The following is an 18,232-nucleotide window of genomic DNA, read 5'->3' as shown; positions in this document are numbered from 1 at the left end:
GCAGGTTTATCATAGTTAAAGGGTTAGTTCACCCATAAATGAAAATACTGTCATTAATTCCTCACCCACATATCTTAGCAAACCTGCAAGACCTTCGTTAATCTTCAGAACACAAAGGAAGATATTTTTGATAAAGTCCGAGAGCTCTCTGAGCCTTTAATTTAATTAGCATATAATTATATATATGGTTTACATTTTTGCAATGATATAAACATTCAACCAGTTTCATTATCATTTTAATTACTTAAAATACATTTTAACTGATATAAAATGAAATATGAAAAACGATTTTATGTCTGTTAGTTGCATGTCAGCAACATTTCTCATTTTCAGTTAGTAAGTGAGGGACAGGCAAGTAATTTCACTCGGCGGCCATCTTTGAAACACCTCTAGGGCAGCTATTTCAGTCATGCTAGTACAGCTCGCATCGCTTTGAATGGGGAAACATCAAATTCTCCAAAGCTGTTCACCAAGCTCAGAATTAAAATTAATATCTGAAACCACCAATGAAATCTGGTGCAATCATAACCACACATTTCAGAACACTGTTTCTATAACAACCGTAGCTTCTAAAGGCAACTGTAGTGATGCAATGACTTTATCAATTGTCGATTGGCTCTTTTATTTAGACTTATTTCACCATATTGTGTGTTGCACTTTTTGTCATTGATAGTAATATGAGTGCACGGTGCCCCATCTTTATATATCTAAAGTCTTTGGTTTGGCTTAATGAACTAAAATAACTAAAAGTGAAATAAAAAGACATTTTGATATAAAACTGATATATGAGTAACTATTTTGATTTTTTTCATCTAATAAAAATGACAAAAACATGCTAAATCAAAACTAATTGAAAATATAAATAAAATATGTAAAATCACTCAATTATACTTAAAAGAACACTTTAGTAACCATAGCATATAGTCAATATATATATATATGTATATTCCAAAGGCAGATATTGTCCTTATCTGCCCTTCAAGTTGACGTATTTTGAACGGGCCTGTTCTTTTGATACATAATTAATCCGTCCCGACTCATATAGGCTTGTAGGTCAAAGCACACATCCCTTTCTCATACAGGACTGTTCCAGAGCACATGGGAAAAACAACATGCGCTGCGAATCCAAATTTGTGGCTAGGATAACTGGTTTCTCCTTCGCTAGCCTTTCTTCACCTTTAAGTAATTTTGCTGGAGCATGTGGAAGTCATTTCAGCCCCCTGCTTGCACTAGCTGGTATGAGTGTCACCATATGGAAGCAATTAGCTCTTTGTAGGGGGACAGACAAGCTTTTTTTAAAAATGGAAACGTCATCTAGACGGCGGGTCTGCCTAACATCTGACCCGTCCGTGCCACTTTATGAAATTCCAACTAGATTTTTTCCTGTCCACACTCATTTTAATATCAAAGCCCACTTTTATGTTCATATTGTATTTGCGCGTGCCTCATTTGAACATGTTTTGGGTTTGAATTTTGTTGTGTCCATCTCGCTGATTGAGCTGAACAGGCAAATATACACAGTCGAGACTGGCACTTTAACACACTGACCTACTTAACACACGATGGCCCAACAAGGGCAAGAGCGCTCAACTGCTTACCCAGAAGTCTTTTTACACAGTTTGATGTCATGTTCACATTGTCAGCACAGATCAGTGTGTAATTTAAGCCTAAGATTGATGTGGAGTATTTACTTGGACTTATCACAGGATCTGGACTCACAGTTTATTGAACCAAAGGTGATTTGTGTGAAAATGTGTTGTACATTTATGCTTTCTGGCATTCAGACACATCACTCAGCCCAACTGTAAATCCATTACGCCCAGCCGGCTCCATTAAATTAGGCTGAATTGAATTTGCCTGTCTTGTTTTCTTCTCTCTTGTTGGTTCCTAAAGCGTTTGCTGTCTGAGATGATCATACTAGCAATGATGAGCCTTAAGACATGAGGAACCACTAACCAGTTCTGTTTTATTTTTATTTTTATTATTAATACTTTTATTCAGCAAGACTGCAATATGCATAGGATGTTAAGTGACATGAAATACATTAATAATGTTGCAAAAGATTTCTATTTCAAATAAATGCTATTATTGAACTTTCTATTCATCTAAGAATCCTGCAAATAATAAGCTGCACAACGGTTTATTTCTGTTTATTTGTTTAAAACTGAGTATAATACAAAATATTTCTTGAGCATTGAATCATCATATTAGAATGATTTCTGAAGGATCATGTGATAGTGAAGACTGGAGTAATGATGCAGAAAAACGCATCAAGCTCAAACTTTTGAACGCAACTGCTTGCCACATATTAGTGATAAACAATACAGATCACTATGGCAAATAATAGGAATCAGTCTGTCTCTCTGTAAAACTGATCATAAAAAACATTATGATATGTTCCTCTCAATATTTTGCTGGCTTTTTTTCACAGGTTTCTGGGGGGAAAAAACAAAAAAATCATCCTAGAAAGTTGTGAGGGTAAATATTGTTAGGAGATGCATGATTCGGGACAGATAGACTATTTTGGTCTTTGATTTGAATTACTCATGTCATTTACAAGTAACTGTTGTTTTATTTACATACCAAAGCCTATATTATTTCCATTTTCAACCCTGATGAGAACTCTGTTGTCTACAAACACTGCTTTTATATCACAAAGCTCTGCCTATGAAAGAGAGAGTGGTGCATTTTTACTCAAACTAATCTGAGAACAAGACTCATTTTGGCCAAAACCTACTCAAAGGAATCCAATAACAAGTCCTTAACTTCAGTTATTAGTTGAAACTGGTAAAAAACATTAGGCATGGTTTATCCCCTTTATTCAGATTCTCAGAATCAAAGCGAGTCTGCACTCTCTCTTTCTGTCAGGCCTGTCCACATCCAGTCCGCGGCTCCTAACCAAGAGTCTGTCCCTTGAGCCAGGCCCCTGCCTCGGAGCCCACGAGACCCCACAGCACCTCTGCTCTGACCCCGGACCCCTGGAACCACAGCACTGCAATGGCACAAGTGAGAACGGCCCTCAGGATGTCCCGCCTCCACCCCCTAAGACACGCCCACCTTTACCTGGGCCAAAGCCTCAAGGTATGTTCTGTACTTTAAAAGGGATAGTTCAGCCCAAAATAACTCCTGCCATCATTTACTCACCCTCATGACACCCCTGCTGAAAACTCCAGTGTAAACCAGCATGAATTCCACGTTGGTCCAGGCTGGTTTATGCTGGTAAGAGCTGGTTGATCATGCTGTTCTCAAGCAAAACTGAACTGGTGTAGCTGGTCAACCAGCACTTCCACTACTCTAGTCCCAGCATGCAAAACAAGTCCCTTTATGCTGGTGACTAGCAATGCTGGATTTTTCCGCAGGGACATATAACACATTTTTAATACAGAGTAATACATTTTGAAGAACACCTAGCTTATTTCTATACAGTTCAAACATACAGTAAACAAGGGTCATCGGGGTCTAAAAAGGACAAAATGACAACTTTTATGCTTACAGTCAAACCAAAAATGATTCAAACACCAGGTATAATTTTTTACTAGTGTGTGCAGGACACTATAGTTAATTTATGTAAGTGATGGGCCAAAATTATTCAGACACTTTGACCTGTCCCTGTTTTGCTGCTTTATATTTTTGTGAAAACCGTGATACATTTTTTCAGGATTCTTTGATAAATAAATGGTTCAAAAGAGGTGTTTTTGCAATAATGCAAGTCTTTATGGTATAGTGTGATATACAATTATGATGCAATCTAGGAACGGTACTAGTTATTCCACCCTGTTGTTCTAATTTAATATCTGTGTCTGTGGTGCAGTCATGTGATCGTACTGTCTCACTGTATTGATTTCTGTATTGATTTTGTCTCGTTCAGTGCCCCCGAAACCCCCTCATCTACAGCAGCAGAGCGTTCGACGGCCACGCCCCCCGGACAAGCCCCTCCCTCCACCGCCCTCTCGCCCTCTCCCTGCTGACCCTCGCCAATCACGCGCCACCTTACCGAGAGCAGAGGGAAGCTCCTCCCCCACTTGTGTCCTCTCGCTCATTGAGAAGTTTGAGAGGTGAGAGAACACAACAGTCAAGCGGTTGCAGCTGAAGCCAGTTTTTAGATTTTGGTAGATTTTATTATTCATAAATACAGTCAGATTTGATTCGGTGCTCTTGAGTAATGATATCTCCGTTTGTTGATCACAGGTAAACAAGAACTTAAATATTTCTTCTCACTGCAAAACAAATATTTTCTTAAACAGTATTTTTGTCTTGTTTTTCAGTAAAAATATTGAACAAGATTAACTTGAGGAGCAGAACTGCATTGGATATTAATCATTTTTCAGAGAATATAGCTATAGGTTCTTATTTTGAAGCATGAATATTATTGAATTTAGTTTATTATTTATTTACTTTAGTTATTATTTAATTTAACTTACCAATATGATTGATTCAAGATATGTTCACCGACAACAATTCTTAATATCTTATGCAATTTGGCTTCTCAAGTAAAACATTTTTTTTTTTAAAAAACAAGACAAAATACTCAAAGAAAATGTTAGTTTATTTTTTATGTAGTGCTCACTATGTGATGTGTTTTATGTGATATCAAAGAGAATGGGAAAGTGTGTCCAAACTTTTGACTGGTAGTGTGTATATTTTTAGAACTCTTGCCATATTTAACAAAAACTTTTTTATGTGTCTTTTTCCAGGGAGCAGATCATCGTGGTGCCAGATATCACCGGGGGAGTGATGTGTACCCCAAGGGTCCCAGAACAGCAAGCCGCTCCTGGGTCCATTAGCCCTCCATCCTCGGAGTTCATCCTTCCCTGCACGTCCCTTCAGGAACCACTGGAGGCGCCGCTGGCTGAGCAGGAGGTCGAGAAAGAAGAAAAGGAGGAGGAAGAAGAGGTGGACGAAACCGAGGAGGATGACAGTGAACTTGGGGCATCATGCTCCGAAAAGCGTCTCTCTATGGAATCAGGCTACGGTGCCTCTGATAAACTGTTGGACAACATGGAGATGAGGGATCTCACAGCCAACCAATCAGAAATCCCCTCGGAACGCTTGTCCCTCCCACCGTCACAGATGGATGGGAAGCTGGCCAATAGAGACAGCGGTATTGACAGTATCAGCTCGCCCTCACACAGTGAGGAGCTCTGCTTTGTTGGGGATGAGGATCGGGTCGGTCATGAGAGGGAGATTTGCCCGTGCAGCCCAGGGCCCGGGCTTCCTTGCGGCTATGCCGAGGGGCCCGGAGGAGATGGGGCCAGCGGGGTGGAGGGTGGCAGAGACTCGGAGGGAGACAGTGATATGGAAGAGGGCAGCGGGGACGAGAGTGAGATGAACCCAATGGCACTACAACCTCTACCTAAAGCTGAACGACAAGACTCCACTGAGGTGAGTAGAAGTGTGTTCTACAGAGACCATGCCTACCATCAATTAATTAATTCATAAGGTGCGAAAATTATTAAAAATGTGTCTTGGATTGATTTACCTCTGTTTTGCCAAAGACTCATTTGCATATAGTTTACATAAAATTTACATAAACACGTATATGCAGCATACATAAGCAGCTTAATTAATTCTAAGGCATTCATAAATTTGGTGCAAGAATTATATGATATAATAAATAGTTTTATTTATATCTTATAATAAAATAAAATAAAAAAGATTATACTTTTATTCAGCAAGGATGCATTATATTGAAAACTGACATATATATATATATATATTGTAGTATATAATTGTATTTCAAATAAATGCTGTTCTCTTGAACTTTTATTTATTAAAAAATACTAGGGAAATTGTATCACAATATCCACAAAATATTTTCCACACGATAATCATAATAAAAAATTATTGAGCAGCAAATCAGAATGATTTCTGTAGGATCATGTGACACTGAAGACTGGAGTAATGATGCTGAAAATTCAGCTTTGATCACAGAAATCAATTACATTTTATACATTTACATGTATTACTGTATCAAATAAATGCAGCTTAGCTTAGTGTATATATATATATATATATATATATATATATATATATATATATATATATATATATATATATATATATATATACACACAAACTGAATTTTAAAGTTCTTACAGTTAAAGGGATAGCTAAACCAAAATGTTGTCATTAATAGGGAAAAAAAATACTCTGGAAGTCAATAGGGTCTATCAACTGTTTGGTTAGCAATATTCTTCAAAATATCTTCTTTTTTGTTTTGTGAAAGAAACTCAAACTCAGGTTTGGAACAACATGAGGGTGAGAAAATGATGAAATAATATACATTTCTGGGTGTAAATCCTAAAACTACACTCTTTAGTTCAACTTGTTGTCACAGGTGTGTTCAAACTGTCATTATTCAGCCAACATGTTCTCGTTTTACAGCTGTCAGTCCAGCAGCGGGTGTTTAACATTGCTAATGAGCTGCTGCACACGGAGAAGGCCTACGTGTCCAGACTGCACCTCCTGGACCAGGTGTTCTGTGCCCAGCTGATGGAGGAAGCCCGAGCTCGCAGCTCCTTCCCCTGTGAGATGGTCATGGGCATCTTCTCCAACATCTGCTCCATCTACTGCTTCCACCAGCAGTTCCTGCTGCCCGCGCTGGAGAAACGCATGGAGGAATGGTGAGGAAGATGGAAATGGCCTGTGAGAGTGATTTGACTATGGCTAAGTGCTAATGTTTGCTGTCAAGTCAAGACAAATGTATTTATATACACATTGTTTCAAAGCAGCTTTATAGAATAATATCTTAATGCCTTATAGTTGCATTTAGCAGATTAGAGCTGAGATATAATGCAGTTATATTTTGATATGATACAAGCAATTATATTACCGCCCTACATGAGTATACCTTATGTATGCCGATAAAGCTGCACATACAACTTTATATAAAGAGCTAGGCAATAATATTACATTTAGTGACAAAATAAATAATCAAGCAGTTGAGATTTTTATTTTATATATACAGTGCCTTGTGAAAGTATCCGGCCCCCTTGAACTTTGGAACCTTTTGCCACATTTCAGGCTTCAAACATAAAGATATGAAACTGTAATTTTTTGTGAAGAATCAACGACAAGTGGGACACAATCATGAAGTGGAACAAAATTTATTGGATATTTCAAACTTTTTTAACAAATCGAAAACTGAAAAATTGGGCGTGCAAAATTATTCGGCCCCCTTAAATTAATACTTTATAGCGCCACCTTTTGCTGCGATTACAGCTGTAAGATGCTTGGGGTATGTCTCTATCAGTTTTACACATCGAGAGACTGAATTTTTTGCCCATTCCTCCATGCAGAACAGCTCAGTGAGGTTGGATGGAGAGCGTTTGTGAACAGCAGTTTTCAGTTCTTTCCACAGATTCTCGATTGGATTCAGGTCTGGACTTTGACTTGGCCATTCTAACACCTGGATATGTTTATTTTTGAACCATTCCACTGTAGATTTTGCTCTATGTTTTGGATCATTGTCTTGTTGGAAGACAAATCTCCGTCCCAGTCTCAGGTCTTTTGCAGACTCCATCCATCTTCCCATCAATTTTAACCATCTTCCCTGTCCCTGCTGAAGAAAAGCAGGCCCAAACCATGATGCTGCCTGCCACCACTATGTTTGACAGTGGGGATGGTGTGTTCAGGGTGATGAGCTGTGTTGCTTTTACGCCAAATATAACGTTTTCCATTCTTGCCAAAAAGTTCAATGTTGGTTTCATCTGACCAGAGCACCTTCTTCCACATGTTTGGTGTGTCTCCCAGGTGGCTTGTGGCAAACTTTAAACGACACTTTTGATGGGTATCATTAAGAAATGGCTTTCTTCTTGCCACTCTTCCATAAAGGCCAGATTTTTTGCAGTATACGACTGATTGTTGTCCTATGGACAGAGTCTCCCACCTCAGCTGTAGATCTCTGCAGTTCATCCAGAGTGATCATGGGCCTCTTGGCTGCATCTCTGATCAGTCTTCTCCTTGTATGAGCTGAAAGTTTAGAGAGACGGCCATGTCTGGGTAGATTTTCAGTGGTCTGATACTCCTTCCATTTCAATATTATCGCTTGCACAGTGTTCCTTGGGATGTTTAAAGCTTGGGAAATCTTTTTGTATCCAAATCCGGCTTTAAACTTCTCCACAACAGTATCTCGGACCTGCCTGGTGGGTTCCTTGTTCTTCATGATGCTCTCTGCGCTTTAAACGGACCTCTGAGACTATCACAGTGCAGGTGCATTTATACGGAGACTTGATTACACACAGGTGGATTCTGTTTATGATCATTAGTCATTCAGGTCAACATTGGATCATTCAGAGATCCTCACTGAACTTCTGGAGAGAGTTTGCTGCACTGAAAGTAAAGGGGCTGAATAATTTTGCACGCCCAATTTTTCAGTTTTTGATTTGTTAAAAAAGTTTGAAATATCCAATAAATTTCATTCCACTTCATGATTGTGTCCCACTTGTTGTTGATTCTTCACAAAAAATTACACTTTTATATCTTTATGTTTGAAGCCTGAAATGTGGCAAAAGGTTGCAAAACTTCAAGGGGGCCGAATACTTTCGCAAGGCACTGTATATATATAAAGAGAGAGAGAGAGAGACCGAGATACTTTTGAGACTGAACGAGAGATCTAGTTCATGAACTAATTGAATGAACTGGTAGATGTCGTTCGTGAAGTTAACATAACGAACCAGTTGTTGAACGATACTGATAGCGAACAGGTAGAGCTTGGCTCATGTAATTTGGCATATTTGCAGCAAAGAAAGAAATTTACACTTTACCATTGTAATAAAAACAGCGTAATAATGCAGGCTAAAGGGCTAAATGATTACTGTACAGAGTATAAGTACTGGTTTTGTGTGATTTCATTACGTTTGAGTAATGTACTTCTATAAAAACTGTAAAACAAAAAACAAAAAAATTAAGATAAAGATCTCATGTGTGTCATGTCAGCAAATAAGGCATTCTAGAGAGCATGTAATTGGAGTGATCTATTGAATAAACACGGCCAAATATACTGGTCGCTCATGTGCAACTGGATGTAAAATTCAGTTGTACACTCAAATTTTGGTAGCAAAATCTAACCATTTGGTGGCAGTCTGGAGCCCTGTCGTATGTATTTGCTTTATGACTATACTGCATGTATGAGGTTATAAGGAGCTAGTCGATAAAAATATGTTAATGCTCAATAAATCCTTATTTATATTAATAATAACCCCAGGAAAAATCATCTGGCAAGTATTATTTTTGATTAGCCTAATTATAGGATAATATTTAAACCTGGAACATTAATAGAGTATTAAACTGATCTGTTGACTATTTTACATGGTTTATTGGTAATTACAGTGGCTCGTGCAATCAGATTTTAGAGACATTTTTAATTTGGACTTAACTAGAAAAGTTTTGAGAATTTAATCAAATAGAAGCCACATTTGTGCTTCCACAAAGTAAACTTTGCCCCTGTCCCCTCAGGGATCTGAACCCCCGCATCGGGGACATCCTGCAGAAACTGGCGCCTTTCCTGAAGATGTACGGCGAGTATGTGAAAAACTTTGACAGGGCCATGGAGCTAGTGAACACGTGGATGCAGCGCTCCTCTCAGTTCAAAGGCATCATTCACAACATCCAGGTACCAGAGTGGATGCTATAAATGCTTTATGCTAAGCTATGGATGCAATGTTCTGTAATAAGAAAAAGCCGCAATATATATTAGGGAGCCGGGACTCCCACATCACTGTAGTGATTGGTCTGTCAACTGACATATGTGAAGTAATTGGTGCTTCCATGATTGGTCACACACAAGGCGTTTTCAATAGTGATATTGAACAAATGTTTGAAATAGAACATTCAAATCAGGCATAAATATTTGATGTGTAATATCTGTATGAGTATCTCTCTTTTCTTGAACACAAAAGACGATATTTTGATATTATAATTTTTATATTGACAATATTGACTGCCGTAGTATTTTTTTCTTACTATGGAAGTCAATGGCTTTTGCGTTTGAAACAACATGAGGGTAAGAAAATGATGAGTACATTTTCATTCTTGGGTGAACTATTTCTGTAATGGATTTTCAGTAGAGTATCTAAAATGATACTACTGTAGAGTTTAGAGCGCTAATGTCTGAATAGATTGCAAGTGTAGACGTGTGAAACGTCTAGGACTTACAATAAAAGTTCTCTTAACAATTCAAATTGTGAATGTCAAGGCAGAGCTGGTTTGCGATTAACAGTCAGATGTGGTGTGTACTGTCGAGGATCACACTCTCGGCTGGAATGTGTGAAAACCCCCTCAATGTTATAATGAGTGTTAATTGCACGCAACCCTGCATAATTCACACCCATCGACTGAATGAACAGAGATGTTCTGTGTGTACTGTGTGTTAGTCATACAGTAATCTCATACGCCAGGTGCACTCCACCAAATCCACCTTCACAGTCTGAGACAAGAGCGTTCGTGTTAAAAATAACGAGAGCGCTCCCAGGGCTCAGCGGTGATTGAGCGCGTCAGATGAAAGCGTGAATCGCTGTGGGTGCGGGAGTGTTTTTGGGGAGTTGTAGGCTATGTTGAATACTAATGGCGCCCCAATCAGGCCTGGTGCTGCACTTCAAACGTCTCTGGTTGCCACTGTGTGAAGAATATCAAGGGTGTGCAAGGCCCAGTGCCTGAGATCACAGGACTGCTGTAAGGAGATCAGGCATGTCATGGGCCCCATCACGCAAGGGTTACGCTACCAGTGAATTATCTTGTTTGTGCTTGGCAATGCTTTGGGAGTTTGCCTTATTGTTAAAGACATCATGAAACTGATTCATTCAATACATTTAACTTGTGCAATATGATTCATATATTTAAAAATTTCAGAGTGAAACTAAATACTTATTGGGAAATAATCTAGGCGGTGACTTGCATTGTGAAAAGTAAAATTATTGCTCAGGAATTTGAGCAAACCTCTAATTTTAAAGGGATAGTTCACTTTAAAATGAAAACTTTGTCAACCTTTACTCACCCTCAATTTGCTTCAAACCTGTATTAGTTTATTTCTTCAGCTGAACACAAGGGAAGATATTTTGAAGAATGTCAGTAACCAAACAGTAACTGGAGCCATTGACTTCCATAGTATTTTTTTTTCCTACTATGTAAGTCAATGGGTCCAGTTAACTGTTTGGTTACTGTCATTCTTTAAAATATCTGCCCTTGTGTTCAGCTGAAGAAAGAAATTCATACAGGTTTGAAACAACTTGAGGGTAAGTAAAGGATGACAGAATTTTCATTTTAAAGTGAACTATCCCTTTAAGTAGTAAACATTGAGAAAATCAATATTACAGTCTAGTAACCACATAGTAACATGCTATACACATTCATATTTTAATAAATAAAGAAAAAATTATATATTAAAATATAATATATAATAATATTTTAATAATATATTTTAACAGATTATATATATATATATATATATATATATATATATATATATAAATAAGAATGAAAACAAGCATTTTACTTTCTTATATTTAAGTGTATTTTAAAATATGATATACAATATATATATGTGTGTGAGTGTGTGTGTGTGTGTGTGTGTGTGTGTGTGTGTGTGTGTGTGTGTGTGTGTGTGTGTGTGTGTGTGTGTGTGTGTGTGTGTGTGTGTGTATTAATATAATACTTTAATAATATATACTTTAGTTATATGTGTAATACATTGTTTTTAATATATATATTTGTATATTTGAATAAAAGTTAATGAAAACAAGTTTTTTTTATTTTATATTTTAAGTATATATATATATATATATAAAGTCGGTCTTGATTTAATTTTCTCTTTAAGGTCTCTGTCTTTGCAAATTTTCCACATTCGTTTATGGGAATGGATCTGTGTGTGTTTTCTTTTTAGTCATCATATTATTTTGGGTGTGTATTGCAGAAAGAGGAGATGTGTGGGAATCTTACCCTACAGCACCACATGTTGGAGCCTGTGCAGAGGATCCCTCGTTACGAGCTCCTGCTCAAAGACTATCTGCACCGCCTGCCAGAGGACGCGGACGACTTCAAAGACGCTCAGAGTGAGTGCAGAGCGGCGGAAAGCTGAAATGGGCCTTATCTCCTCCACTGACCACAGCGGCCCACTTTCTGTTTCATTTCAACTATTCGTGCATGTGCCTGGAAATATTTCTGTGAAAAGATTCATGCAAGGTTAACAGGCCAAGATAAAAGGCAAAAAGGAAAAATTACACCTTGTGAATATCAAGAACTTTATCCTTTATTCTTTGCAGAATCTCTGGAGCTGATCGCCACAGCGGCAGAACATTCAAACGCTGCCATCAGGAAAATGGTGAGTGGATTTCAGATGAACCACGGCACCACAGATCAACGCCACACTCCATCTGGGCTGAAAACCAACACTGCCACTTAACATCCCTTTGTAATTAAGCATGGTTGCCTCTTTAATGTGTAGTCTGTTTTGAAAGTCTCTCATTTGTAGCTGTTAATTGCCTATGTATTTATTTTCTTCATTTTGAGACATGAGATGCCTCCCTCCCCGTGGAACTGACCCAAACAAACAATAGCCATGTCTCCATCCACCTATTTTTATGCAAATTTTGGGAATAAATTCTAAAAATGTCCATTAAAAAACATATTCACTCAAGAATTGTTTTATTCAATAATATATAAACTACAATGAAAACACACAGAATATATCCCCCAATGTGCAACAAAAGACTCGTGCAACTGCAACGTGACCTCAACAGAGAATAGAGAATGTGATTGGATAAGTAGACTAACCAGCGGACCAGTTTCATTGCATGCCATCTCAAATGTTGGTTTGGTCATTCTGAAATGCCTGAGCCGAAGTCTGTCATCAAAGTTCCCAAACACCAGGCATACAAACGCAAGATAACATGACACCGACTGTGTTCGAAATCCCTATACCCTCATTCACTTTCCCTACATTACTCCACTAATATAGTCCACATGAAGGAGTGAATGAAAACAAGTGAGTGAATTCGGACAATGCGTCGGAAGGGCTGCTGCATTTGCATAGTTTGTGCTTTCTGTTAAACTGGCAGCTCCAGTAGTAAGATTAAACAACTTATCTTGAACTCTGTCATGGAAACTAAAACCTTAATTAAACTATTCAAATTTAATAATCAATTAAAACGTGCCCTATTTAAGGGTATAGTATAGGAGGTGATCTTGGACACAGCCAGTGTTTATTGTGTTTCGTCTGCATGCTCTGAGACGCAAGTCATTTATAATATATATAAAAAGAGCTGCATATTCTTCCCCGATAGCAGCAACTTAAATTTTTTATTTTCCAGGAAGTGCTGATTTGATCCTCTTGAATCACATGGGATGGAAATGGTGCTTTTTTCACAAAGCGATCTTTCAATTTTGTGCACAGGTTAAATTTGAAGCTTTGGATGGAAGCATAGCTACTGTCAAATTTGACTTAATATCATTGGATCAGCTTGAAACTCTCTAGTTTGGATGCTTGCTGAAAATGAATGAGTAAATAAGAAATGTCTCTACAAACATTTAAATGTTTTGTCTCTCAGGAGCGCATGAGAAAGCTGTTGAAGGTATACGAGTTGCTCGGTGGAGAAGAGGACATTGTTAACCCGACTAATGAGCTCATTAAAGAGGGGCACATCCTGAAACTGTCAGCTAAAAATGGGACATCGCAGGATAGATACCTCATTCTGGTGAGTCAGACATGCCAAAAGTGTTTCACTAGTTGTATTTCTTTAGTCCTTTTAGAGGGTTATCATTTACTCACCCTCATATCGTTCCGAACCCGCAAGACTTTCATTCATCTTCGGATAAAAATGAAGATATTTTTAATGAATCTGTCTCTCCATTGACAGCTACACAAGTACCACTTTGACGCTCAAATTCACAAAGAGATTGTAAAAAAATAATTCACATGTATTGAGTGGTTTAGTCCAAATTTTCTGAAGAGACTGGATCGCTTTATGTGATGAACAGACTGAATTTAGTATTTTATGCACATTTCAACATTGATCAGAGAACATAAACAGAAGCTCAACTTGACCTGCTTGACACGTGAGAACAGACCTTTTGCTGAAGCTCAAATGTGCTGCGTAACACAAGAATGAACCTCATTGGTTCTCGCAGAAGCTCAAACGTGCTGCGTAACACGAGAATGAACCTCATTGGTTCTCGCAGAAGCTCAAACGTGCTGCGTAACACGAGAATGAACCTCATTGGTTCTCGCAGAAGCTCAAACGTGCTGCGTAACACGAGAATGAACCTCATTGGTTCTTGCTGAAGCTCAAACGTGCTGCGTAACACGAGAATGAACCTCATTGGTTCTTGCTGAAGCTCAAACGTGCTGCGTGACACGAGAATGAACCTCATTGGTTCTCGCAGAAGCTCAAACGTGCTGCGTAACACGAGAATGAACCTCATTGGTTCTTGCTGAAGCTCAAACGTGCTGCGTGACACGAGAATGAACCTCATTGGTTCTTGCTGAAGCTCAAACGTGCTGCGTAACACGAGAATGAACCTCATTGGTTCTTGCTGAAGCTCAAACGTGCTGCGTGACACGAGAATGAACCTCATTGGTTCTTGCAGAAGCTCAAACGTGCTGCGTAACACGAGAATGAACCTCATTGGTTCTCGCAGAAGCTCAAACGTGCTGCGTAACACGAGAATGAACCTCATTGGTTCTTGCTGAAGCTCAAACGTGCTGCGTGACACGAGAATGAACCTCATTGGTTCTCGCAGAAGCTCAAACGTGCTGCGTAACACGAGAATGAACCTCATTGGTTCTTGCTGAAGCTCAAACGTGCTGCGTGACACGAGAATGAACCTCATTGGTTCTTGCTGAAGCTCAAACGTGCTGCGTAACACGAGAATGAACCTCATTGGTTCTTGCTGAAGCTCAAACGTGCTGCGTGACACGAGAATGAACCTCATTGGTTCTTGCTGAAGCTCAAACGTGCTGCGTAACACGAGAATGAAGCTCATTGGTTCTCGCAGAAGCTCAAACGTGCTGCGTAACACGAGAATGAACCTCATTGGTTCTTGCTGAAGCTCAAACGTGCTGCGTAACACGAGAATGAAGCTCATTGGTTCTCGCAGAAGCTCAAACGTGCTGTGTAACACGAAAATGAACCTCATTGGTTCTCGCTGAAGCTCAAACGTACTGCATATATTCATCATAAAGTGATCGTGTCTCAGATTTTTTTTTTTGACTAAACCACTCAATTAATGTGGATTCGTTTTATGACCTCTTTATGAACTTTTGAAGCGTCAGTTGTCAATGGAGAGACAGAAAGCTCTCATATTTGATTAAAAAAATGTTTGTGTTAAGAAGATAAATGAAACGACATGAGGGTGAGTGATAAATGAAATGATTTTCTTTTTTGGGTGAACTAACCCTTTAATGTGTGTTGGTAAATCATGCATGTTTGACTTTGTTCTCCTCTCTCTGAAGTTCAATGACCGGTTGTTGTACTGCGTCCCTAAACTGAGGCTGATAGGACAGAAATTCGGAGTGAGAGCGCGGATTGATGTAGACGGCATGGAGGTTCGACATGTTTTTATCTTGTTTACAGCGTCATATTCAAAATAAATCTGCTGTTTTCAAACGGTCGATTCACTCTGCATTGTTTTACAGCTGAAGGAGACCAGCAGCATGAACGTACCGCGAACCTTTCTGGTATCCGGAAAACAACGTTCGCTAGAACTGCAAGCAAGGTACGGCTTAGGGAATGTGCTTTGTCTGCTTAAAACATCTGAGGTTGATTGACAACCACAGAAATGTTGTCCGAGCTTATGGGCATTAGGAGAAAATACCCAAGAAAAGCAAATCAGTCATTGAAAAACAAGAGAAATATGTGCGGCTTTTGGCATTTTAAAGTTTGTCTTTTTCTTTTTCACCAGGACGGAAGAAGAGAAGAGAGATTGGATTCAGGTAACATTTTCTCCTCCTGCATATCACATCGCAGGCTCTCATGTCTCTTGACCATAACTCTCCCGCTTACATTTTTCTCATTTTTTCCATCTTTTCTTTCTTTTTCACTTTCTCACAGGCAATCCAGGCCACTATACAGAGACATGAACAAACGCTTGAGACCTTCCGTATGCTCAACTGCTCGTTTCGGGAGGAGGACTTCACGCCTCCCAACTCTCCAGTTAGTTTTTATTTTATCACTTGTAAATTTGATTTGCTTATTAAAGCTAAAATGACCACAAAAAAATATTGTTAATTGAAGTTAAGCTGATATAAAGTAAATATAATTTAGGTTAAGTTTTACATCCAATATTCATACTTTACTTCAGCTTAATTTCAATGAACAATAATTTTTTGTCTGTTTTTTTGTTGTTGAAGTTTTAGAAACTGTAGTACTTCATACACACATGTGACAACAAAAGCGCATAACAAAATCACTAAAACTGTAAACTCAAAGTTACTTTAAAATATTAATAAATACTATAATATTATATGAATAATATTATTAAATATTTTATAATGTATATTGTTCTATATATTTTGGGGGGTGCTAAAATAAAATACAACTATTTTAAAATGTAATACATTCTATAACACATTTCTAAACACTGGTTGTAAATCATAAGATTAATCAAATATTTGTATGCTATTGTCAGAAAATATACAAAAGATATCAACTTTATAGCAAGTATAATACTATACTTTATACAAGATTAACTAACTATTAGTTATGGCTTTTGCCTCAATAAAGTCCTAATTACTGCTTATTAATATTTAGTGAGATTTTTAAATTCAGGTATTGGGTAGGATTGAAGGATGTAGAATATGGTCATGCAGAATAATGCACTAATATGTGCTTTATAAGTGCTAATAAACAGCTAATATCTTTATGCTAATAAGCAGCAAATTAATAGTGCAAATTAATAGTGAGAATTGGACCCTAAACTAAAGTGTTACCCTTTATACTATTACCATATATACTGTTATATAATAAAATCTTCCCAGATAATAGTTCACACATATTTATAATATGTTCCACAGTATAAATGGGTATTATACATGAACATGTGCATTTATATTTTAGGAAGGTGATCCCTCACAAAGGATTTGCTGTATATGTGGCATCTGAAGTCCCAGATCTATGTGAATGAATGCATTATACAGTGTCCCCAGAAAGCCACACTTAAATATGCATGAATGCCATTTCATTAGTTAGCAAAATATCAAATCAAGTGGCAAAACATCAAAGCAAACACCATTAAAGAAGACACTTGCTCTAATGCAGTGACATTTAGGTGTGGGTTAGGTCTGTGAATACTTTATGTGGCCACTGCAGTATTCTCTGACCGTTCTTTGTTTTTTAGAATTGCACAGAGCTTGGAAAGCGAGCACCCACTCCGATCCGGGAGAAAGAGGTCACACTGTGCATGAAGTGTCAGGAGCCTTTTAACTCTATTACCAAAAGACGGCATCACTGCAAAGCCTGCGGACACGTAAGTTGCACGACACCATAACTCTGTAACTCGACATGCTCCTGATGCTGATGGAGTAGGCTGACGTCGGCCTTGATTTCAGGTGGTGTGTGGAAAGTGTTCGGAGTTCCGCGCCCGTCTGTTGTACGATAACAACCGAGCCAACCGTGTGTGTATAGACTGCTACACCACGCTAGTGGGAGTGCCGCCCTCTCCTGCCAGTCTGAGCAACAGCACACAGAGACGTCGCTCCATTCTAGAGGTAGGGGTCACGGTGTAAATGTGTTTGTCAATTTGATAGGGACAATGCATGTTAATGAACATAAGTATAAAATACATGTAAAACAAATGTAAACAATGATTTCCATATTTAAAACTTTATAAAGTAACGCTTCGGCCGATCGCCTTCCGTATTCGGTTTATGGAAAAGTGTTGAAAGTGCCTCTGCAGTTCAAAGGCTTACGTGACCAGTAACGCTAGTCAAACGTCACGTATGCATCTTGAACTTCGACAAGGCACTTTCAACACTTTTCCACGGATGATGATCGGCCGGAACTTTAAAAAAAGTTTAAAATGGATAATTTCTTACACAAACGCAACGATTTGCTTCAGAAGGCCTTTATTAACCTCCCAGAGCTGTGTGGAGCACATTATTTGACGGACAGATGCATTTTTATGGACAGAACAACAATCCCTGCCAATATAAAGCTTGGAAGAGCCAGGACATTTTTAATATAACTCAAATTTTATTTGTGTAAAATAAGAATGTCATATACACCTAGGATGACTTGAGGGT

General features: G+C 38.3%; 1 protein-coding gene across 4 annotated transcripts in view; it reads left to right on the top strand.

The window, feature by feature from the left end:
• Nucleotides 1–18,232, top strand: part of fgd1 (FYVE, RhoGEF and PH domain containing 1) — a 62,577-nt gene that overhangs the window by 38,138 nt on the left and 6,207 nt on the right. For 2 of the 4 annotated variants that reach the window (XM_067414377.1, XM_067414379.1), the window contains exons 2-15: nt 2,923–3,081; nt 3,869–4,055; nt 4,695–5,382; nt 6,385–6,623; nt 9,457–9,613; nt 11,909–12,047; nt 12,258–12,316; nt 13,542–13,688; nt 15,446–15,538; nt 15,629–15,708; nt 15,895–15,925; nt 16,044–16,145; nt 17,329–17,457; nt 17,540–17,698. In XM_067414377.1, coding sequence (XP_067270478.1) covers nt 2,923–3,081; nt 3,869–4,055; nt 4,695–5,382; nt 6,385–6,623; nt 9,457–9,613; nt 11,909–12,047; nt 12,258–12,316; nt 13,542–13,688; nt 15,446–15,538; nt 15,629–15,708; nt 15,895–15,925; nt 16,044–16,145; nt 17,329–17,457; nt 17,540–17,698 — 2,369 coding nt within the window. Of the gene's footprint in view, nt 1–2,868; nt 3,082–3,868; nt 4,056–4,694; nt 5,383–6,384; nt 6,624–9,456; nt 9,614–11,908; nt 12,048–12,257; nt 12,317–13,541; nt 13,689–15,445; nt 15,539–15,628; nt 15,709–15,894; nt 15,926–16,043; nt 16,146–17,328; nt 17,458–17,539; nt 17,699–18,232 lie in introns of all 4 variants that reach the window. The other 2 variants (XM_067414375.1, XM_067414378.1) reach the window with 1 other exon arrangement.

The sequence above is a fragment of the Pseudorasbora parva genome, chromosome 13, assembly GCF_024679245.1.
Source record: "Pseudorasbora parva isolate DD20220531a chromosome 13, ASM2467924v1, whole genome shotgun sequence".
In the NCBI taxonomy this organism is placed as follows: domain Eukaryota; kingdom Metazoa; phylum Chordata; class Actinopteri; order Cypriniformes; family Gobionidae; genus Pseudorasbora; species Pseudorasbora parva.
This window is presented reverse-complemented; position numbering and strand designations above follow the sequence as displayed.